Below are 24,373 nucleotides of genomic sequence, written 5' to 3'. Positions count from 1 at the left end.
AGCTATCTCTTCACCTGTTTTTATCAGTGTGTGTGTGTGTGTGTGTGTGTGTGTGTGTGTGTGTGTGTATGTATGTGTGTGTGTGTGTGTGTGTGTGTGTGTGTGTGTGTGTTACAGCTCACGTGTAGAGATCAGAGGACAACTTTCGAGAGTCCTTTCTCTCCTTTCTACTGCATGGACCTGGGGGATCCTTCTTAGGTGGTCAGGCTCAGTGGTAAGCACTTTTACTTGCTAAGCCATCTTGCCTGCTGGAAAGATTCTTTTTAAAAGTCTTGTTAGGTCATTTCAGTCTTTAGCTCAGCTCCTCCCAATGACTGTTTCCCCCAGAATAAAAGCCCCGGCCTTAGAATGACCCACAAGTGCCATAGCTCCCCTCCTGTGGCTTCGCTCAGCCCTTCTTCCTGCTAATCTTTTGTGTACTCTGCTCCAGCTTCACTGGCAATTCAAATGCCCATGAGGGCATAGATTGCTGTCAGTTTTGTACACAAATGTATCCCCAAAGCTGGGCATGGTGGAGGATTGCCCTTTAGACCAGGCTAAGAGAGGGCCTTTCAAGGTTCATCAGGGCAATGCTAGTACTGCCTTTGTCCTCAGCCCAGCACTGCTGGCCTCTCCAGAACTGAAACTACAGAGTGAGAGCCTGCCTTAGAAACAAAACCAAGACCAAACCAGATCCAAAGCACAAATGTACTAGAAGACACTCAGTAAATTTTAAAAAAAAAATGTAGAAAAAGAAAAAAAGTTTTGTTGCAGCTCAGAAGATGGAACCCGGGGCCTTGCTCACGTCAGGAAAGTGCTGTATGACTGATCCACAGCCCCAGTTCCAATAACTGGTATTCCAATAAATGGTAATCAATTGACCGAGTAAGTGACTGGGACCTAGCATGTAAGAGAATATCAGGCTACAGTTTACATTCGGAGGTCCAGCCATTGGATTTGGTCCTGCCCAGGCCCATATCTAGCCTGTACATCCATCGTCTTCCAGAAAACCAGCCTGCCATCTATTAGGTGATTCCCGACACTTTCCTTCTTCTGTTTTAAAAATTGCTCATGCCACTCAGCCAAATCATTGTCCTTGATCCATCCTGTTCTTTACAGACACAATCTGGAGTCGGAGTTCAGATTCCTACTCCTGATGTCTGCATATGTTCTTCCGGGGGAGGGGGGTCTGATGCTCCCCACATTTCTACTTTGTTTACCCTGTCTTACTCTCCCCCTTCAGGAGGGTCATCGGGATCTTGAGCCAGGGAGCCAGGCCAATGTATCATGGGAGTTTCCCTCCCACAGCCCTACCCCACGAGGGGGTGTCCACTCAAGAACATCATGAGCCCGCCTGTGCCTCAGGAAAGGGCCCGGAACAGGGAGCACTCAGAAACGCTTTCTGATCTCCTCAGCTGCCTCCCCCGTCTTTGTCTAGGTTGTTCACATTCCGGAAGCGCTGATGTGGCACTAAAGATTCCTGCCGCTCCAGCCTGGTCCCTCGGGGCCCCTGGCGTCACCGCTGAGCCTGCTTTCTGGAATGCCTTTGGTATGAAGTGTCCTGGCAGGTGAGGAGGTCTGGACAGATGAAATCCACAGTCCAAGGCTAGATTTTTGGGGCTCCTCTCCACCTCCCCACATTCACCCCTTCATCCCATCCATGACTTAGATCCCAGTGTATTAAACAGACCACAGGAACTCCACCAACCCAGAAGCCTGTGAGGCTCAGCTCCTGCCCAGAGAGTGAGGTGCTGTGTCCCTTCTGGCCTTCCTCTTGGATGTCTGACTAGGCTCAGCCTTCTCCTTGGTCTCCCCCTTTCCTGCTGTCCCCTCCATTTCCTTTCTTGGGCCTTGTGGAAGCCAGAGTGGGGGTGTTTCCAGGAAAGGAAATTTCTCTAGCTCTTGTGCCTAACCAAGAGCATAGGATATAATAGATATTCCCTGGTAGGTGTAGCTGTTTGCTTCTGTCGTCTCGGCCACTCCAGCTGCAGTGAACTGGAACTCCCCAGTGTTTGATTTTTCACAGATCTGGGGATCAAGTTTGTGCTCCCACCATGTAAATTAATGTTTCGAATTTCTGTCTCTTTGCAAAATGAGACTAAATAATAACAAAGTCACAAGGATGTAAGGAAGCTGCTGAGAGCATGGAGTCAGGCACGCTCCATGAAGCTCCTGCTGCAGGAGGTGCCGCAAGCCTGGACGCTGGTGCCCACACAGGAGGACAAAGAGTTATTTTGAAACCTTGACTCAACAAGAACTGAAGTTTGCAACTCAGTGATATGTTTGCCTAGCATGACTCTAAATTTGATCCCAAACATCAAAAATAAATAAAAATAAATGGTCACCTCTATATCTCCCAGAATGAGCTTTCTTTCATCTAAACTTCCCACCAATGTTTCCTGAACAATTTTCACCGAGTTTAATTCTTCCATGCTCCCGTGTGCTGCCTCTCCCCAGCCTGACTGCAACCCAAGTTATCTACCACAGTTCAGCACACCAAGGACTTGCTGCCCGTCCAAAGGGAAGGAAGCAACCAGCCTTGCACACTCGGCTGTGGGATGGAGGCCCAGCCTGAAATTTTCTAGTATTTACACAAGCCTAGCCCTGTCCTCGGACCTCAGGCACATCTGCTGTCACTCAAGCAATTTATTTATTTATTTATTTATTTATTTATTTATTTATTTATTATTTTTTTGTGAACTGTGCTGTCTTAACCCCCTAGCGGCCCAGCCTTCCCCGGGTCTCCAGGCTGTGACCTTTCTAAGTCTCTAGGTATAATGAGGGAGGCTCAAGTCTTCATCCGGAAGACTGGAAGGACAGGTGGGGTATATAGCTGAGAAACTGGAGGCAGCCAGAACTGGGCAGTTAGGGGGTGAATATCAGATTGGGTCAGGAGTGGGGGTGGGGAGAGGGCCTGCTCGGAACCAAAGGCAACCAGCTGCTTGCCTGCACTTTGTCCTCTGCCCCCCCCCCATCCAGTCCCAGAGTCCAGCAGTTTCTCAATGGAACAGACTGCAGGGACAGCTCTGCAGGGGGCTGAGGGGCAGGCCAGGGAGGGTGGACATTCCAAGCATTCTTGACTTCCTCCCAGAGTCGGGAGCTAGGGCCCAGGGAGAAGCTGTCCAGTACAAAGGGAAGGGAATTTCTTCAGAGGGAATAAAGGCTGTGGGAGAGTCTTCAGGCAGTAGGGGGCAGGGCACAAGCCAGTGGGGGAGGGGAGCCAGGGGGAGGAGGCAGCTGGGGAAGGGAATCAACCAGAGAAATCCACCTGATCCATTTCTTCCTTGAGTACTAGGGAAGGAAAGAATAACTCAGGACCCTGGACCAAGGCTTTTCCTCCAGAAGGCTTAACAAGTCAGGCTTAACGGCAGGTGGAACTGGGTGTTTTGGAAGGGTTTTGTTGTTGTTGTTGTTGTTTGATTGATTTTATTCTTTTACAGTGCGGGGATTGAGAGTTGTACATTAAACGGCATTCTGACCACCCAGCTGCACCTCCCAATCCCCTTCCCCTGTTTTGATTAAACAGAATCTGTGTCCCATCTGTGGTCACAAAGTATCAAAAGGCTCAAAGATGTGAACCCAAGTCCCCAAAGAGAACAAGAGACTGTTTTTCCAGTTACCATTGCTGGTTTTAATGAGGTGTTTTTGGCCACAGATGAGGGAGGGTGAATGGCCTCGGGTGTGAAGGGACTGGAGACCCAATTCAGACAGTGCTCAAGACATACTTTTGAAAAAGCCCCTCCCCCTTGATTAGAGGGACATCACTGCCAAATACTTCTCTGTACATAAGCTTCAATGGCACTGTGGCTTTCCCCAGAACACAGCATTCACATTACTGAAAGCAGCAAAATTCACTTAAAAAACAAAAACCAGAAGTGAGAATCACAAAAATAAATAAGTCAGCACATTCTAGGTCCTGCTGGCCTGAGAAACAAACAGACGCATTCATCCATAGTCTGGATATCAGGAACAGCTTCAAGGTTCAAGTCTCTGAGGTCTAAGGTGGGATCCAGAGGCATCTGGTCCCCTTTGAGATGAAAACAATAGTCGGAGTCTTTCCAGGTCTTTGAGATGCACAGCAGCAGAGACAGAAACCAGAGGTAGTTTCCTCTTTAAATAAGGGAGGTTACTCTACATGACCTCCAGGGATGTCAGGGTTCTAACCCTGGTGGTTGATGTTAACAGGAAGTTATGTGAAGGTGCACCCTGACACTGGCAGAGAACGGGGCGAGGAAATACCAGGGGTAACGCTCGTGGCATAAAGGAGGTAGGCACTTTCAGGTCTCTGTGGCCCCACTATAACATTCTGTCAGCCAGGGATCCGTAGGTCCTTCCCGTTCCTTTCCACATCTGTGCTATTTCTCTCATCTTCCAGGTTCAGTCAGGCTGAAGACACAGAGCCCTTGATGTACTCTACTCCCCGGGGGAATCCTACCCAGGGTTCCTCGGCAAACCCTCTCAGAGCCTGCCCCATACTGGGGCACTGCCTCTCCTCCTCAGCTGAGCTTCGAGCAGATTCTTAGGGCTTGTCTGTAGGCTGCTGTCACCTCTTGGCAGTCTGTCAGAGAAAAGCAGCTCTCCCCCAAGGATTCCTGCCACCATCGCTTCAGGCCTTCTGAGGGAGGCTGCTCAAGCCTCCTCAGGTTGTCCACAGACACACAGCCCCTCAGAGGGGTTTCGGGAAGCCGCTCAGGCAAGTCCAGTTGGTCAAAAGACTCGGAGGACAGGATGCTTTCCTCACTCACAGCCCCTGAGGGACGGCTGGCCCGGGCTGCAGGATGAGGGGAAGCCAGTTGGTCCAGGGACCCAAAGGTACTAGGGGAAGTGCCTTCTAAGGCTGTGCGGGAGAACTTGCCATTGAGTTTGAGAATGCCTTTGCGGTGGAGGAGGAGACCTGAAGCTTGTGGAGACTTCTGCTCCACGGGGTCCCCATTCACAAAAACATCACCTGCATCTAAGAGTTCCCCAGACTCACTGGGCTCTGGAGAGGAGTAATAACCAGATTCTCGCTGCCGAGACTTCTTAAGGATGCCCTTCTTTGGGAGCAGGGATACAGCAGGGACAGGCTGCCCTTGAGAATCAGGCACTGGTCTGAGTTCTTGAGGGTCCTCCTGTACCTCCCCTGATGAGGTAGAGGTCTTTTTCTTCAGAATGCCTTTCGGAAGCTTGAGGCTGCTCTTGCCAGGGCGAGAGGAGGTATCCTCAGCTGGGTCACCCTGCAGAGTCTGAGCCATGTCATTCTCCTTACGGGACTTCTTAAGAGAATGTTGCCGCTCCAGCCCAGGTAAGGCGTTCCCCCCTCCCGGCACATGCTGCTTGAAGAAGCTGCACACCTTGGCTCCATTCTCCAGGAGGGGGCGGGAGGAGCGACGTAACCAGTCTGCCATGGAGGCCCGGCCAGAGTCACCACTAGGGTGCCCACCCTCACGCAGAGCTTCCTGTTCTCCAACTCGGGTGGTATAGCCCCAGTTGACCCACCAATGACTGGCTACATCCTCCAGTGTGGCCCGACGGGTGGGATTCACCATTAACAGCCACCGGATCAGGCCACAGGCATCTGTAAAACAAAGGCAAGGGCTTAATAGCTGCAAGAACCATCATCTAAGGTCCTCTACCAAGAGCCTGCCTCACCTAAGGGTAGACACTGCTCATGCTTCTGGGTGAGACTAGTGCATTCCTTCCTCAGGCTCCATACAGGTTCAGGCCCATTCCCCAGGCCAACTCTCCTGGACAGGCACAGGCAACTGCCTCTGTCCCACAAGCTTTTCCTTCTAGCCCTTGTTTCTACATCTGTGTTTTCCTTCTCTGCTGAAACTCAATTCTCTGAGGACAGGCACTATACTCAACGACAAAGCAACACTCTCCTATGCTCCTTCCCTCTGACTATACTTATATAAAAGGTCATATTTCTCAGGATGAAGAAAAAGTCAGTAAGAATCAATACAACTATAGCAAAGAGGATTAAGCTGGACCTTAGGGAGCATTTCTGAAGCACGTTCACAGTGAAGAAAGCTGCCCCTTCCTCAGAGGTCTCCGACCAGAGAGCAGTGTGGCGCATCCTAGCGTCCTAATCTCGGAATCACTATGGACTGCTCCCTTCTTTACCACCGTGTCTAGTCACTGTGTTGGGAATCATTGGCCGTGACAGCGTACCCCACTCGCCCATGGCAGTGACAGCGTACCAGCCCGGTCACAGTTCCCACTTACCAGACGGCTTGGGCGGCTCACGGTAAGCCCCGCTACTGATTTGCTTCACCAGTGTTTTATGATCCTGCCCATCAAAGGGCATGGTGCCATGCACCAGGATGTACAGGAGAACGCCCAGAGACCAGCTGTCCACCTGAGAGAGAGGGGGAAGAGATGCTCAAACAAAGCCACAGCACGTGCTGTAGACTGGAGAGCTGCAATCCATCCGTGTCTCCAACACAATGGAAGACATGAAGGTCTCATCTGAAGGCTTCCTCTTACCCTCTCTTGTAACTAGGGGTGAAGTAGGAGGTGCAGCAAAGGGTCAGGAACTCATAGGAAAAGATAATGCCAGTCACTTCCCCCTGGAAAGGATAGCCACAAGCATAGGAACAGTGGCCAGGCCATTGCCATCCTTCTGAGTCAAAGGTGGGGTGGCTGGAGGTGATGAGAACCAGGGGGCAAGAACAAGATCCAATACCAGGAGACCTCTGTTCTATGACTGCTTTGTTATTTCCCCCTCAAGGCTTGGGCAAGCCACTGCTTTGTAGGGGCCTAGGTTTTGTGCTCTGAAAAAGGAAGTAACTTGCAAACTACCTCATCTATCCTGCATGACCTGGATTCAGGATGCCGGTAGAAGAAGGATGCTTACCTCTGGGCCCACATAGGGCTTCCCGTTGACGATCTCAGGTGAGGCATAGAGAGGACTCCCACAGAACGTCTGGAGGAACTTGCCTTTGTGGTACAGGTTGGAGAGGCCAAAATCAGCAATCTATCGGATTGGGACAAACACAGGTCATGACAAAGGTCTGGTTGTCCCATAGCTCTTGGTCATCCTTTCTCCCGGCAATACACAGTTTAATCTGCTGCAGTCAAGAAGCCCTTCAGCTCGTCACCTTGTTACTATCACTCTCTGTGCCCCCTGCCCCGGAAAACACAGGATCCTGGGAAAAGCCAGGCCCTGGTGAAAGAAGAGAGACACCCAACCCACATCTCATAGCTCAGGTCCTGAAAGACAGTGCCTTAAGGCCCTCAGTAGGCAAGCAAGGCCCCTGACCCAGTAACTATGTGAAGCCTGAGCTGCCCTTTTGAGCCATGGGTTCATCTCTGCCCACACCTAGGCAGAAAGCCAGGGTAGACCTGCATGGCTAAGGGGCAAAGAGGAGGAGAGGACAAAAGTCAGAACTGTTCACAGCTCAGAAAATGGAATCCTCTCAAAAGACTCCCCGAGCTGCTGGATTTTAGGGGCCAGAGAGGTTCTAAGATCATCCGCTTCTTTTCCATCAGCTAGAGGTGGAGGTCAAGACCCTGAGGCTACCTGACCCTTCACCCCATCAAAAGGTCATGTGTGCAGGGTGGGGAGGGCTATTTATGAAACCCTGGCTCCTTTGTTTATAGCTTTATTGGCATCTTATCAAGCAGTTGCCAGGTGAACTGGTAATGACGTTGATGATTGGTACCAACAGAGTCTATGCCCTTCTCTGGCTTGTGTGAGTTTACTGGCTCTGGCCTCCCTTCCCTGTCAGCATCAAAGAAACCCCACCTGCTTCAGGAATGGCCTGGATAAGGGCTACCGATTCAGTACCAGGATACTTCAGGACACGCAGGTCAGCAGCCATAGAGTGACCCTTGTCCTATGTCGGGTAGATCTGAGAAGGGCCAGACGGTCACCCTCCCAGTTGTTTGCCAGGCTAGCTTGTCACCTCAGCCAGCTCTTGTCATCTTGCCCTTCCAGCCCTGAGATTCTTGTTTATTTCCTTGGCATGAACTTGTGATTGACATAAATCTAGCTGCTTCAGCATGAGAATGAGAACCTGGTGTTTTCGGGAAACAGAAAGTGATAACAATAAGGAAAGGAGCTTCGTGTGGGACTTTTTGACTGCAGCAGATTAGACTGTGTATGAGGGCTGTGTGCAAGCACTCAGAGCAAGGGAACTAGGCTCAGTACCTGTTGGCCCCAAAGTTATGAATACAAATTGACCCTAGATTACACCCTTGCCACATTTATGATGTAACTGGCCTGAGAGGGAGAGCCTTCATTTCTGTTCTAGCCAGACCTCTGCCAGTCACCAGTGGGGTGATCTTCCTCTTAAGGGCTCAGTGCCTCATCTATAAAGGAAGTGTTGGGACGGAAGATGGCTAAGGTCCAGGGACCCACTAAGCACTCAGAGCTTGGAGAAACCAGAAGCAGGGCTCACCTTGATGTTTCCATTGGCATCTAGAAGGATGTTCTCCAGCTTGAGATCCCGGTGAACGATCCCATTCTAAAAGAGGAAGGGAATTGAGTCAGGGAATGTCGCCAGAGAAGGGAATGGAGACAAAGGACCTCGTCTAGAAAACCTAACTGTCATAGTTGAGAACAGGCACACTGGGATACAAATACCAACAGAGTCCAAGGCTTTTCCATGGCCAAGAGAGAACAAAGCCAGAGGTAAAAGCATTCCTTGGGCTGAGAGTCCAGAAGCCTTTCTCAGAGTCCCAGCCTCAGCACCCCAGAGAAAACAAGGAACACGACTAGGTCTGGAGGGTGGGCGCTCACCTGGTGACAGTAGTGCAGGGCAGACACGATCTGTCGGAAGAAATGCCTGGCGTCCCGCTCACTCAGCCGTGGCCGCTCACTGATGTAATCGTACAGATCGCCTCGGCTGGCATACTCCATGACAATCACAATCTTGCTGCTATTCTCAAACACTGGAGAGGGTGAGCAAGAATGTCAGGCCTCCCGGAGAACACTGCTCCCACCTCAGGCCATAGTCTCTGTCATAGCCTCACCCCAGATTGGACCTCCCTGTGGAATGTCTGCTACAGGGGACAGGGCCACAGGGCAGCAAATGAAGGCAGAAGAGCCATGAAGACTCAGTGCCTTCTAGGAACAGCAAATCAAAACATGAAGTCAGTGGCTGTGTTTAGGCTTTTGAAGACCCTGCAATCTCCCGGGAAGGCAGAGATATCACGAATGGGAGTAAAAGGCAGGGCTGTCTGAGACCCTCCACTTCATCTTACGACCTTGGCCAAGTTGCTACTAGATCTACCAGTGAGAATGAAGGGTTGCTGGATGAACTTGGATACGTAATCAAACCATTGTGTCCTAGTTTCCTCCCTCGAGATTAGAACTCCCAGCAACAACAACAGCAACTTCCCAGTCTCAGGCGAGAAACAGACAAGAAACCAGGGACAGACAGTTCTTGGACTGGCACAGTATTTGACACACGAGAAAGTGCTCAAAAAACAGGACCTATTACTGTACCCTGTTCTCCTGTACAAGTCTAAAGCCTGAGGCTTGCCCTGTGACTGTGAGAGCCGAGAGTACCCAGGCGACGGCCAAGGTGCATATGGCCTCGATCACAGAGGCAATCAATAAACATGTGGTAATTAATTGGCTGGCTGGTTGGCTTCTTGGCAGTCAGCCCACTCCAGTTAGCCCATCTCCATGGTGTAGGAGGAGCCGTCTCACCACTGAGTCCTGGCTCCAGTCCTCTAGAAAAGTAGAAAATAACTGGCTCATCAAACTGGCCCTTCAGCTGGTGTGTCAGAACATGCTAGTCTATGACATGGCATCTTTGTGTTAAACGGGTCCTATGAGTTTGGCTTGCTGGACAAGCCCCAGAGCCTCTGAGAAGGAGCTAAGGAGTGAGTCCTCGCTCCCAGATGTCAGCCTCAAGACCAGACAAAGATTTGTGGTAGTGTTTTCCAGGTGACCCAGACTCTTAGGAGTACCTGACTAAGACTCCTCACGTGTGGTTCTCAGTCTATATGCTAGGAACTAAAGCTAAAAAGACGGCATGGTGAATTTTGAGGAACATTAGAAGTCAGTCCCAGCATTCTCGTAGGCCAAAATGTCTAGAGTGGATAGCAAGATGAAGATGAATCTGGAAGAATCCTTTAGACACCAGTAACAGTGATGCCTGTGCCCGAACGCTTGAGTGCATGTGCGTGTACGTGCGTGAGTGCTCATGCACATACACCAACAAAACAAAAACCAACAATGAAAACACCATGAGACAAAACCCTGAGCATCAGTTCAGTTCTCAGACCCAAGTGGGAACTGGATACAGAGAGACTCCATATATACACTGATTCATGCACATGCATGTGGGGGCGCGCACACTCTGCCAATCACCAAGCGTGATCTGCCCACTGTTCCCGGAGGGAAGAAAAGAGAAATACAATTAGCCTTCTCAGTCACTTGTCTGGGCTCCTCATAGGACAGACTCAAGCCACAGGGTTATAACAGTAGCTTTGCCCTTTATCTTCCTATGAACCTGAAAGTCAAGGCCTTTCTATTCCTCCTACCAGGAATCTTCAGACAAAAGAAAACCACTCTAGACAAGTCCACAGGCTCCTCCCTTCCATCCCTTCTCCTCTCCCTCCTGCTGCTGTTCCTGTGATCCTGATTACTGAAGTTACATAAAGACTTGAAACAGACAGGTGTACGTGGGAGGGAATTCACCCTTCTCCCCTCGGCACCTCCTCCTGCTCACTTTGTTGTCTGGGCCACAGGGAAGAGGGCAGCCAGAGTGATCAAGCCAGAACTGATGTCAGAAGAGAGGCAAGAGAGGCAAGAAGAGGCAGAATAAATCTACGCAGGAGTGATTCAGGGACTTTAGGAGGCCTGGCTAACAGAGCAGCGTAGAACAGCACCCACACACCTGAGACAGGTGCGGACTCTGGGACTCTGGCCTTGCAGCCTCTCCTGGGTTGCTAAGGATCTCATGGGGTTCGGAGGCAGTGCTATTAGGGAAAAAAAAAACAACAACCAGAAGACTTGCAGTCTGGAATGAAGATGGAGCTCAATTTACAGCGCTTACCTAGCAAGCGTGGGATTCTAGGTAGAACCCCTGCCATGCTACCAACACACAAACAAGCCTACAGCTTTTCCACTTACAGAGTACTCAGTGACAGAATCCAGTTGGATTTTTGCTACTGCCCTGTGATACAGATGAATTATGCTGTTTTGTAAGGGAGAAGTCCTGTGTCATGTGGCGAGGTTTTGAATGCAGCTTTTGCACCTCCAAAGCCTTTATCATTCTTCCTTCCTTTTTAAAGAGAACTTTATTTAACTTATGCATTTATTTCAAGGAAGGGTCATATTATGCACCTTTGACTGACCTCGAATTTATATTGCTCTTGTCTCAAGCCTCCTAGGGCTGGGGTAATAGGCGTCACCATTGGACACATGTTAACGTCTTTGTGTTGGTAGATCTGACTTCTGTGCACCCCCCTCCACACCCCCAGATTCCTGGCTCCCAGCTCCAAATGTCCCACTACTGTACCTTCATGGATGGCAATGATATGGGGGTGGTTGAGTGAAGACATGATCTCAATCTCCCTCCTTATGTGCAACAGATCTTGCTCATCTTTGATTTTGTCTTTCCTGATTGACTTGATGGCCACCTGGGAACAGAGGATGCAGGAGATTAAGGAGAAAGGTCTAGCAAGGCATCTCTGAGGATGTTCCATGAGCCCTGGCCCTGGTCCTCTGCCTGCAGCTGCAACACATAGCATGCACCAAGAGAAGTCACCCATCCTCATCAGGGCAGGTGACAACAATTTGAAGATCACCTTGTCAAGAAAAGGTTATCACCTGAGTCCAGTGCAGTCAAAGCAGCACTGACTAATGACCTCATTTTTAAAGTCTATAGATGAACAAGAAACGTAACAGCCTGCACCTGTGTGAGGTTTGGTGCTTTAGGATTTGCAAATCAAACACACACAGTGCATCCCAAGGACAAGGACCTGGGATGACTTGCTCAGGACGATTTGCTCAGCACTTGATGCCAGGCAGAAGACCTGGCACACATTGGTCAGTGAATAGAAATTTGCTGCATTAGTAAACATACTGGTTCTGCTCTGGAAAGCAGATGAAGAAAGCATCCCCACCCTCAGCCACTGGTGAAGTAACTGGAAACCCAACAGGCCAAACGCTTTCCTTAAAGTTGTAGTCACCAACTAGCACAGCTGGCAAGCTGATTGAATTTAGTCCTTCTTCTGTCCCGAACGCCAATTTGCCATAAACAACCAACCACTCACTAGTCAACATTACTGCCCAAATGCCTACCAACAGGTGAATGGATAGACAAACTTGGTATTAATCTGCCAGAAAAGGAATAGAATCCTGACACCTACGGTGACATGACTGAACCATGAAAATATACTCAGTGAAATAAGCTAGTCACAGAGTGAGAGATGTTATGCCATCCCCTTCTATGAGGAACTAAAATAAACAACTCTATAGAAAGAAAATAGATCAAAAGTTATCATAGATATAAGGCAAAAGATGGCACTGGGGTGTTATTTAATCAACACAGCACTTCCATTTGGGATGATAAAACAATCCCAAATAGAAGTTTTAGAGGGCTGAAGAAGAGATATCTCAACAGTGAAGAGTACTGGCTGTTCTTCCAAAGGACCTGAGTTTGGGTCCCAGCACCCACATGGTAGCTCACAACTGTCTGTAACTCATCTGGTTCCAAGGGACCAGATGCCCTCTGCAGATGTACAAACATATATCCAGAGAAGATAGCCATACACATTAAATAAAAGCATTTTATTTTGTATTGGGACGACTTACAACATTGTGGAAATGTTTAATATGCTAGCGAGTTATAAAAAAAAAAAAAGATCATCAGAAACAAAACAAAAAAAACAAAATCCACCATCCAGTGAGGTAAGGAATGTCCAACAACAAGCAAACAAGTAGACAGACAGTCCTCTGGGGCTTACCATCTTAAAGGGTCTTAAATGTGGAAAGGGATTAAGACCTCCAGCTGGTGTGTGGCGGGCTCAAGAAGGGTGGGTACGGAGGAAATAGAGGAGCTACAGATCAACACCTAAGAGCTTCCATCTCTCTGGTCCATGGAACTCTCTAGAATGGAGAGAACAGAGACCATAGAGCCAGGACCCAGTGCTCCTGGTTCTCTGGTTCTGTCCCAGTGGCTGTGGGCAAGGCCTACCCTTGTCAGAGCCTCAGTTGTCTTTCTGTGAAATAAACAGATTGAACTAAGTAGTGTCCGGGACTTTCCTGCTCTGGTCTGGGAAGCGAGCTGTACAAAAGCCAGTGGCCCTCAGGCTGGGTGAGGGTTGGGTGTCCCAGGTCAGTCGGTCCCTGGCAAGTTCTGGCCAAGGACACCAACAGAATGGTAAACACAGGACTTCCTCTTCACACAAGTAATGAGAAATATGAAGGCCCAGGCTGAGGTAAACAGCTCCTCATTCAATTTCCCAGGAGGGCTGGCCTCCCCCTTGGATTCAAAAGGAGACAGAAAGGAAACCCCAGCTCGAGGGGCGGGGCCTCTAATCCACCCTTTCACAGGCTCTGGAGGTAGACAATGGCTTCAGCTCTCTGGACAGCAGGCTCTTTCGGTTTGTGCTCCCCATCTGACAAGAATGCGGAATAACCCTAATCCTGTCAGAGGAGTTGCTCACAATGCCCATAGCCCGGTCACCCCGGCAACGGGCCAGGGATGGCGTGCCCTCCGCCCCATCAGGCCCTAAAGCTGCATTGCTGAAAAGGGGGCAGGCCCCATTCTCAGCCCTCCCCAGAACAGGGCAGGGAGGACAATGGCAGATGGTCACCATGGAGCCTCATCCCTGAGAGGCCCAGTGCAGGGGGATGATGCAGATGGGAGAATCTGTCTGCTTCAACATTCCACTCTAACCCCGCTCCCTAAAGAGCTAGGCAGAAAATCCCTGGGCTTAGAATTGGGGAGCAGGGCAAAGGCCCTGAATATTCCTTCAACTAGGAGATTCCTCTCTCTTCTCCATTCAGCACAGAGCAATACTCCCACACTCTGCTTTTCCACGCTGCTTTTCTCACCCTGAAGGGGAGATTGCATGGCCTGCTCTCTTCTCTGTAAGTCTTTGTTCATGAAACCAGACAATGAGTAAAGGGCTGTGAACTCTTTAGAGACAAAGGTCTGTAAAAAATCTACTAGTAGGTAGTAAAAACAGTCATATGTAAACACACACCACTATCTAGACAACTAAAAATACCTGAGAGCTTAAAATGCATCCAGGCAAAGAACAGGCAGATGTCTGATGCGCAGTTGTGTACACACAAGTGTATAGAATACTGAGATGACGTCATAGGCTTAGGGCCAGCGCTCTAAGGGAATAGGAGCCAAAAGAAATGAGTTTCCAACACAGATTTTGAGGGTGCTAGGAATTATTTAGTATGACTAGTGGACATACAGGTATCAAGATCCACTTCTTTTAACCTTAGAAGACCCGAGATGCTTATAGGAGATGAAACCCCCAGTTTCATCTCCTATAAGACATCAGAGGGGTGAGGAACAGGCCAACGAACCCCCCAGTTGTCTACAGTAGGTCCTAGGAGATCCTGTCTAGCACTTCCCAGGAAGGAAGCGGGGCATGTTATCAGTCCTCCATCAGTCCCCAAAAGGGTGACAGACAAGAAGGACTGATTTATCACTGCCATGGTGGGGCTAGGCCACTGTTCCCAAACTCTACAAGCCCTAGTATGTCAAAGTAAATTCAATCTACTACCACTCAAACTAGAAAGAGCCCTGCGTGCAGAAGGCCTTTAACAGCTGTACACTAGTGAACACTCATTACAAGTATCTATTTGTCAAGTCCCTGGATGATCTTTGCCTGAAGAAACCAGTGACCAGATAAGGTTTCCTGCTCCCCTCCCTCCCAGGCCTGGGTGGCGTCTCCCTCAGTTACAGGAACTAATTTCTAGAGACCTTTGTTCTCACCTGCAGGGTTATTGGCAACTGCACCTAAGGATGAAAATAAGCTGACTGAAGCCTAGAAAGAAGGTACCAACTGCAGACAGGTACCGAAACCCAATGGGAGGATGGCCACAGGCCAGGGTCTTTGTCCTAACACAAATATTTTTTAAAAACATTTCTGTAAATTTATTAATTTTATGTGTGTGCATGTTTTGTTTTCATGTCTAGTATGTGCACTGTGTGTGTGCCTGGTGCCTAGGTCGGTCAGCAGAGGGTATCAGATGCCCTGAAAGTGGAGTTATGTATGGTTGTGATGACGTTGGTACTGGGAATGGAAACTGGATGGTCTGGAAGAGTAGCAAGTGTTGTTAACACTGAACCGTCATTTCACTCCCTGACACAATCACTAACACCACCCTCTTTACTCTGCATACTACTCACATTTAATCAATTTGTTATATGGCCAGCACCCTCTGAAGCAAAAGAAGGAAAACCAGACCAAGGATGGTTCTGTATGTGTGAACACATGGCCAGCTGTGTGGGCCCTGTGAACCCAGGCACCTGAGTCACACTTGTCTGTCTCAACCTATGCAACTCAAGGCACAGAAGACTAGGAGAATCTGGCTAACTGAGCTGTCTAGTTTGTTTGTTTGTTTGAGAAGATTTATTTTTACTTTATGCATATGGGTGTTTTGTCCATGTGCCATGTGTGTGTACCACAGCCATACAATGCCCATGGAGGTCAGAAGGGGCTTGTATCACCCGAAATTAGAGTTACCAATGGCTCTGAGTGGCCAGCCACGCAGATACTGAGAACTAAACCCAGGTCCTCTTAAGAGGGCAGCAAGTGCTCTTAACTGCTCAGCTATCGCTGCACTCCTGGGCTGTCTAGCTTTAAAGTCCTGGCTTGTGGAAGGGCTTGGGGAGCACTAGGGGTGGCTCTCTTTACTTGGAAGAGCATCAGAAACCAGCCCAGGAGAAGAAAACCATTTCAGATATGGAAGGATGAGTGAGGGTTTCAGCTAAGGCAGCGGACTAGGAGAGGGCAATGAGCATGCCCGGCAGATCGGGGTAGATCTCCAAGCTCCCTTCCATGCTTCAGCATTCCGTGTACAGCTTCCTCAGAAATGGGCCGCGGCAATGTCAGGAAGGAGCCAGCTAAGGACTATTGCTGGGCCATCATGCTCGGCCATGTTAACTGCCAGAGTGTAATACCTGCTGAAAACATCCCAGTAAATTTTCTTGTCCTTGAAGCTCTGCAAGTTCATAAAGTCAACATCCTCAACCAGCAGTGAACTCTTCAGAGAGATAAACTCACGTCGCCAAGTTTCCTCCATGCACAGGACAGGACTGCAATGAAGGAGAAGCTAGTATCTCAGAAGACAAAAGTTCCTTGGAGGTGTCCAGTCCTGCCCCCGATCCCTGGAGAAGGGACTGCCCGTATCTTGCCATGGGCCACATTGTGTGTGCCGCTCCTTCCCACTTAAAACATGCCCACCCTTTGCCAACACCCTGAGGAATCAGTGCCGAGGCTCCATGGGTAAATACCTTCCCTCTCCCAGAGCCTGGATTAGGAATGATCTGTATTCAGGTGATCAAAAAGCTTTAGAAAGAAAAAGAAGGGAAGGGGGTGGGGAGGGCAGAGATGCTCGTTCTGGGTGCTGGGAGAGATGGTCCAACTTGGGCATCTCTGGTCATAGCCAAGATCCTTGACTCCTTTTCTGTCCTTTCGTGGGAAGCAGACAAGGAGCTGGAGGATGACCCACTTAGATAGTGCTAGAGAGGTTAGGTTATGCAGTTGAGGCTGGACAGTGGGGATGTACCACCCAACCAAGAGCTAGACAGGAATCAGGAAGAAGCTGTGCAGGTAACCTGAGCCATCTCCCCCTGTCCCATATAATGCCACCTCCTCCCTGCCTCCTTCTAGCCCACTCTGCCAGGTTCCTGAGCAAGGAGCTTCTCTGCCCAGCCCTTTTGTGTGGTTTGGCTGGATCCCAAGGACAAGAGTCGCCTGCAGCCTCCCTCCCTGCTGCTGAGCAGGCAGGTGCAGGAGGAGCTGGGAGGGCAGCATCTTGCCCAACAAGCCTTTGGCAGCTGGCCAACAGGAGTCCTTCTCTGAAGTTGGCTGAATGAGAGATGAGGGCTTTGAACAAAGCGGAGACCATAGTGATTGAACTCAAGAAGACTGAGCCCAATCTATGCTTCTCATTGAGACAGGAGAGGACCACGATGTGAGAGTTCCCTAGGTCAAAGCCACCCTTACTGGGACAATAAGCCCATAATGTCTGAGACACTGCTAGGATTTTTGCAGATACTATTTTATTTAATCCTAGAAGCAGCCCACGACACAGGAAGCATTGTAATCTGCATTTCACAGTTAAGGACTCTGAGGAACACAGAGGGGTAATGCATCTGGTAAGCCATGGGAAGCAGAAATTGACACTTTACAGGAATATAGTATCGTCCCTCCCACCCAGGATCCCTCAGCACGGTATTGAGAAGGGGGGTTCCCAGTGACATCTCCCACTGTAAACATTGCCTGCAGTGCTGGGAGGGCTGCTAGAGCTAGCCGATGGGATGACAAAGCGCTCAGAGGCAAGCCCAGGCTCATCTCAAAACTAACTTCTAGACCAAGACTCAGCACTTGGTCATCCAAGGCTTATGGTGGACAAGTCTGGAGGTTTTGCTGCAAGTCTGCCATTGCCCAGTCAGAAGACAAGTCACTTCCCCTCTCCGGGCCTCAGTTGAAGGAAGCAGCTTGTTGCCGTCGTTTTCCAATGTTTTGTAGCCCACTGAGCAATTGAAAGTGTAAAAGGAGCACAAGCAATGTGACCCCACAGAACTACTCACATGAGCCCCCTTCCTGCCCGTCATGGCGCCCCCTTAGGGATGATTGAGACATTCATGCAGATCAGACCAAAGGCTTGGGTGAGACCCCAGCATGTGTTTTTCTCTTTAGGGAGAGCCGTTGGACTCACAGGAGGAAATGTCATTTAGATACCAGGAATGTGTCTGAGATCCAAAGCAAATATTTGGCTTTCCTCTGATGCCCTCCTGGAGCAGCCATTCGTCCCACCTACCTGTCCCTCCCTGTAGATAATCCCATGGGACCCTGCTTAACCATCTTTACAAGAGGAGAGTGGGAAGGGAGCTGCAAATGTAGTGAGAAATTCCAGATGGCAGGAGGCTTTCCTGGGAACCAGGCTCCCACCAGCAGTCTCAGCTCTTCCAAAGTAAGACCTGAGCAGCGAGCAGCGCCGTGTCCCACTCCCCTACTGAAGCATCTGAAGCATCATCTCTTTAGGGAGAGCAGTTAAGATGTAGGGGTGGGTGGGTAGGGATGAGGGCACTGCTCCAGGATTGAGAAATCATTAGCACAGCAGAGAGCTGCTTTCCAAGAAAGAGGGGGGACCCTGAGAAAACTCTCAACAGCAACCCTGGGTGGTCTGGATGGGGAGTTTCAGAGCAGACTCTCCATGTTTGCTGATCTTGGCTCCTTGCACACAGCAAGACACATGAACCTGGGAGTTCCTTCTGATTCTCTCTGTTTTGGTGTAAGAGTCATTGATTTACTTCACTTCAAAATCAAATGTGATCTCTCTCTCTCTCTCTTTCTTTCTCTCTCTGTCTCTCTCTCTCTCTCTCTCTCTCTCTCTCTCTCTCTCTCTCTCTCTCTCTCCCCTCTCTTTGTGTGTGTGTGTCAGGTAGTGACCTCAATCAAGAGCTGATGGGAACTCTGAACTTTGATCTCTGTTTCTCAGACACTCTAGTTCCCTCAACTCCCTCTTCCTACAACAAGCAACATGGGACACAAGGCACAAGCAACCATTTTCTAGCTAAGCCCCCAGACAAAGCCTGGGCCCTGAAGTCTCAAGCCTGGAGCCTCTGGGGCCCTGGCACTTTATAGAAAGAGAAAGAAAAGAAAGCCCGGAAGTACACGATTGCCCAATAACTGTAACCTGGCAGCGGGCAACTGGGGACTGTGCCAGGCCTTAGCAGGAAAAACATACTTGTTCCTATTGATGGGGTTATAATCCACTCCTTTCTCCAACATCCACTCTCCTTCACCAATGAAATAACTTCTTGAACTTCAAACCAGCTACTGGCTACAAAAGCAAACAATTAGGGGAGGGGACCATTCCCATAGTCCATAGGGCAAATGATAGCTGCACATACACCACCCCCACCCCCACAACCAGCATCCATTGGACCTGCCAAATGTTATTATCCCTAAAACCACCTGCTCCGAGGCTTGCTAACATGTGAATAATAGATCTTCTATAAAATACTTCCCTTGGTGGGAAATGAGAGACTGAGCATTTTAAACAAGTACCCAGCTAATACCCAGACCCGCTGAACTGGAGTAGAAGAAACAATGTTGTGTAACTTTTGGTAAATTTGCTATTCTTTCAAAGGGACGTCTCCAGATAGAGGTAGTCATTCTCAACACAAGATCTATGATCAGGGCCCACGTGCAGTCACTATATCTTATTCATTATATCATTATATCTTAGTCTTCCAAGCAGCTTTTAAGACAGGCTGTGTTCTCTCAATTTTTGCAGAAGGGGAAACAGAAAACAGAGATGGAGGAACTTGCTCAGAGTTACGGATTACTATTACGATTACACATGCGTGAATCAAAAGGGCAAGTTCCCCAAAGGCCTCACACCCAAAGACTTGGCTAGAGTGCCAGGAGATATAGTGGACCTGGCATTTGGGCCTGGTTTTACGTTTCCCAGAATAAAAGCCCATCACAAAGAAACTTTGCTTCATCTCAGTTGGAAAGACCCCAAAGTGTCAAGTCAGAGTTAAAGATCTCCACACCTCATCCATCTAGCAAGATCTGGTGCTTTCAACTTCCTCCTTCCATTCTACTCTGTTGACGTTTGTTCCAGTCAAAACTCAAGTTAAGCCACGTCTTCTCAAACCACGGGCATCTAGTGAAGCTAAAGTTCTCAGATCCATGAGCACTGTTCCTGAAAACCATGGACAGACACATCTAAACTGCGCACGCCTGGCAACTCAGCCGAGGACACTGCAAGGGACGCGCTGTGAGCTCCTGAGAGCCGGGCGCCGCGAGGGACACTCACCAGGCGTCCCGAGCTCTCTCGTGCCTTCTTCACCTTCCCGTAGGTGCCCTTGCCCAGGGTCTCCAGGAACTCATAGCGATGTCGCAGATTGTGTTTGTGATGGTGCCGCTTCACCGCCTGCTTCTTCATCAGAGGTTTGGGCGACTTGATGAGCCCGTCCGCCAGCGGCCGGGTGCTCTCCGTAGCCAGGGCGGAGGCTGAGGGAGCCTGGCTCGCGAGCCGGGGTAAGGCCACCGACTCCATGGTGCGGGGACCGCGAGGCGAAGCGGGTCGGGCAACAGCAGCGCGCGGAGAGCCGCGGGCTCAGAGGTCACAGCCGCACCCGAGCACGCTAGAAAGCCCCGCGTTCCGAATTGCTATAAAACGTTTCGGGGGGGGGGGGGTGGAGTGGCGGGGGGAGGTCCTGGCCACGCCCCTGAGTCCCATTGGCTAGTTTGCCGGCGACTCGTGACCAAGGCCTCCGCATTGGCTCAACGGCTCCCGCCCCGCTCCTCCCCTTGGCTAGGCGCGGAAAGGTGTGAATGGAGCCCCGCCCACCTGGACCCGAGGGCCAAGAATGTGAGAAAGGAGGCAGAATTACTACCGAAGTGCCAGTCCTTACATTTGAAGGTTCTCTGAATTGCTTTAGTCTCTGGATGACGCCATCCTTGTGCTATTGTGCTGTTCTCGGTTGGCAAGGGACAGAAAGGGCACTAGAAAGCCCCGAAGTATTTACACGCAGTAAAATTGTTTCTCCCAAGCTCAAAATCTGAAAAGCCATCTGATAACTTCTTGAGGTCCATAAAGGAGAGCGTGAATAAGGAGATGGAGTGGATTGGAGGCTGACTCCAGCTAAGCACTCTGCTTGGTTCCACCAACCTTAATTGGATTCTGGAATTCAATAGGCCTGGGAAATCCTTACTTTATAGGGTTGAGTGGATTCCCTCAAGATGTGGTGGTCTTTGTGGATATTTCCATAAACCGTGGAAAAAGCACATCACATTCCAAGGACTTACATCCTTGTGTCTCTAAATCTGTAAGGACCGTCTTGGTCCCAGGGTTTTGTCCTAATGATTTTTAGTCAGAAGAGCAGGAGGCCGAGAATAAGATTTGGCTGCATTTGAGGGGCCTGGAAGGCTATGTCCAGACCCTCTTTTCTGATGTAGAAAGTGAGTCTACTTTGCCAAAGACCTCACAGCTGGCAAGAAAGCCACAGACCTGGAATTCAGACACTGGCCAATAGGGAACAAACATAGGACAAGAGGACTTCCCTGATTCCAGCTATTCGGGGCAGGCATCCCTCTCTACTCTGCTGGACCTCATCTAGCTGTATCTTTAGGACTTGACAAAGGATCAAAGAGGACTACATCCTCAATTATGAAATTAAAAAAAACCTACTTTCCATTTTCCCACTTCTTTGAATCTTTCCGGGGGAAATAACCAGTATCTCCTTGTCGTGGAGCTCTCTGTACCCAGAGACAATCCACCAGGAATCAGCCTTCTCTAAGTCTGGATGGTCCATGAAAACTGTATAGCTAGTTTGGCATCCTACCTCCTGTCAGCCTGCCTGTGCATTCTGAGTAACCTGTGAAAATAGAAAAGGCTCAACCAATCTGCTCTCTCTGCTCCCTGTCTGTCAGTTCCTGGGGGTCTGTCCAGGCAGAGTAGGACAATGAAAAACAAGAGTGAGAGGAGCAGACTTGGGGCTGGGAGACCTGGGTTCTAGTCCAGGCTGACATGAGAACAGGAGGGAGCCCCTAGCCCAGATGGGAGGAGGACAGTTTGGGGATGCTTTCTAAAGACAGGGCTTTGAAAGCTTACTAAAAGACCCACGGCCATTAGCTAGCAGTATCAACATTTCCTCCTAAGATAAAGACGTATTCAGAGAAGCCCAAGGTTCCCTTTAAGACTTAATTTAGACACATCACTATTCCTAAGCATCCCCAGTACCTGGTGCACTGCTGAGCAGATAAAGATGCACAGTGGATTCATACGGACCAAGTGTATGGATGGACAATGGAAGCAAACAAACAGACCTGGCTGCAGAGGAGTGAGCTGTCAGAACCACGACGAGAACTGAGAGATGGTCCAGTGGGTAAGAGCACTGACTGCTCTTCCAGAGGACCAGGGTTTGATCCCCGGCACCCACAAGATGGCCCACAACCAGACACAACTCCAGTTCCAGGGGATCTGGTGCCCTCTTCTGACCTCCAAGGACATCAGGCACGCATAGAGGCAAAATACCAGACATATAAAATAAATTAACTATAATTACTTACAAAACTACTGATTAGAACAACCAAGTGCTGGGACTCAACTTTCATGCTGTGTAGGGAAGGCCTGGGATGTGGCTCAAAGATCAGTGACTTAAAGATTAGGCTTAGATCTTTGGAGGATTTGTTAGGACGGCTAAGCTGAGCTGAACCACCCTCGTTCAGTCCTCTCTGCTTCACGTCCTAGGAGGAGGCACTTCTTCTAACCCTTGTACCCAATCACCAACTTCTTAGCCCAGTGATTCTCAACCTTCCTAGTTCCATCACCCTTTAATGCAGGTCCTTGTGTTGTGGTGACTCCCAACCATAAAATAATCTTTGTTGCTACTTCATAACTGCAATTTTGCTACTGTTATGAATTGCAATGTAACTATCTGATATGTGACCTCTGTGAAAAGATCCTGCAATTCGATAGGGGTCACGACCCCTAGGTTAAGAATCAAGGATTTAAAGACTCCTGTGGAAAATGAGCCTTCTGTGTAGTCACTGGGAATAAGTATCCATTCCTGAACTCCTGCACTCCATAGTCTGAATGTGCTATGACAAGTATTAGGTGCAGGGTGTAGGCAGGGGGACATGAGAGACAGCAAGGCTGTGTAGTGAGGGAAATGGGGCAGGGGTGGGTAAGGCAGCTGTCAGGCACATCTAGGGGGATGACTATTAATTAGTTCCCCACTCTCAGGAAGTTTTCTGCCTAACAAGAGAAATAGGATAAATAAAGAAGATAAAAACAAAATAAATTTCTCCTATACTCTATGACAGAAAGTGGGAGACCCCCTCAAAGTGGTATGAAGTGTAAGTATATGGCAGAAAAGTTGGGTCTTCTCTGGCTCAGGAGTTCAGGGATCAGGGTGCTCAGAGGAAGCCTCTTGAAGGGGTGGGTGTGACATAGATTAGTCTCAGGAATGACATGGAGATGTAGGGAGAAGGAATAGAGAGAGCTAATTCTTTTGATCTCTGTGTATCTGAGAGCCATAGGAGTCTCCAGGACCCCAGAGTGTCTACTCCCTGGGAGTATCGGAGTAGATGTGCAACTTTTTCCCCCTTTTTCTCAGAGAGAAGAGCAGATGCAGGACCCAGCTCACCACCCACCTCCAGCCAGAGACCTTAGTCATTAAACTGCCCTTTCCTTAGAGCTCAGATGAGTTCTGGCCTTCAATCAGCTTTTAGCCCCACTCTATGGTGGACAGTAAGGCCTGGATATGCAAACCTTGCCCTCTTAGGGGCTGGTGGAATTGTGTGAACAGGAACCAGCCTGTTAGAACTGGTTCTCCAAACCAAGGAGGTATGAATCCAAAGAGCTGGCTTAAACCCTGTAGTCTAGGAAATTGAGACGTCTGGCTCAAAGCTGCCCTCTTCTGGCCCAATTGAGTATAGCAGGGCTTGTGGCAGGACTAAAACTGTGACTATCCGTTCCTTGTATAATGTCTATCTACCATTTGTTGAGCTGGCCCGAGTTCTAAGCATCCTAAATAGAGTGTCACCGGCTAGAAAGTAGCAGAGCTGGAGGTAAATGAACATGATCAACTCAGTGTCATGTCTCAGATCATATATCACCTGTGGGGCCCAAATGCATTCTGGAAGTACAAGATGGAGTGAGTGAGCTACAATCTAAAATTCTAGCAAGTCCTACAAGGAAGATGGCAGCCTTTGCTGGCCTTAGCTGGCCTGTCCAGATGAACTCATGCTTCACTAGGGACTAGCATATGATTATGCGCACTGTGCAAATTTGTAAGCTAAGCCACAGAGAGACGAAGCGCCTGTCCCTATAGGGTCACATAGATGGTACCAGAAAGGACAGGCTTATGGCTGGGTATGGATTCTGGTTTTCTCAGGCTCCTGATTCTCTGTACTCATGTATGAAGCATGTCCCATGTCTTTCATGAGCTTGCTTTGGGACCAAATGAGATGTGAAGTTACCAGATGGATGGTATCCTCCTATCTTGGGTTTTGGCTGGCCTTTGGCCTTCCGGCCAGCCCTGGCAGAGATTCAAGTGTGTTTCTGGGAGGCTGTACAACAAGGACTTAACAGATACTTGAGCTCTGTTTGATCTGACCCAGGCCAGAGTGAAGATAAGCTCAGAGTTAGTGAGTGACTGTTGAAACTGTCTGAGCTTGAGAGCTATGCTGGGAGACACAGGAGGAGCTGGGGGACACAGGAGAAGCTGGGAGA

General features: G+C 49.4%; 1 protein-coding gene across 1 annotated transcript; it reads right to left on the bottom strand.

Moving 5' to 3' along the window:
• Positions 1-3,586: 3,586 nt before the first annotated feature.
• Positions 3,587-20,293, bottom strand: Nuak2 (NUAK family kinase 2). Its single transcript, XM_028764748.1, has 7 exons — positions 19,949-20,293; positions 11,439-11,559; positions 8,705-8,856; positions 8,364-8,429; positions 6,818-6,937; positions 6,187-6,319; positions 3,587-5,536 (listed from the first exon to the last, which is right to left on the bottom strand). The coding sequence occupies exons 1-7, from the start codon at positions 20,189-20,191 to the stop codon at positions 4,476-4,478; spliced, it is 1,896 nt and encodes a 631-aa protein (XP_028620581.1). The 5' UTR covers positions 20,192-20,293; the 3' UTR covers positions 3,587-4,475.
• Positions 20,294-24,373: the final 4,080 nt, after the last annotated feature.

Source organism: Grammomys surdaster, unplaced genomic scaffold (assembly GCF_004785775.1).
Source record: "Grammomys surdaster isolate TR1022 unplaced genomic scaffold, NIH_TR_1.0 145, whole genome shotgun sequence".
Taxonomy (NCBI): Eukaryota; Metazoa; Chordata; class Mammalia; order Rodentia; family Muridae; genus Grammomys; species Grammomys surdaster.
This window is presented reverse-complemented; position numbering and strand designations above follow the sequence as displayed.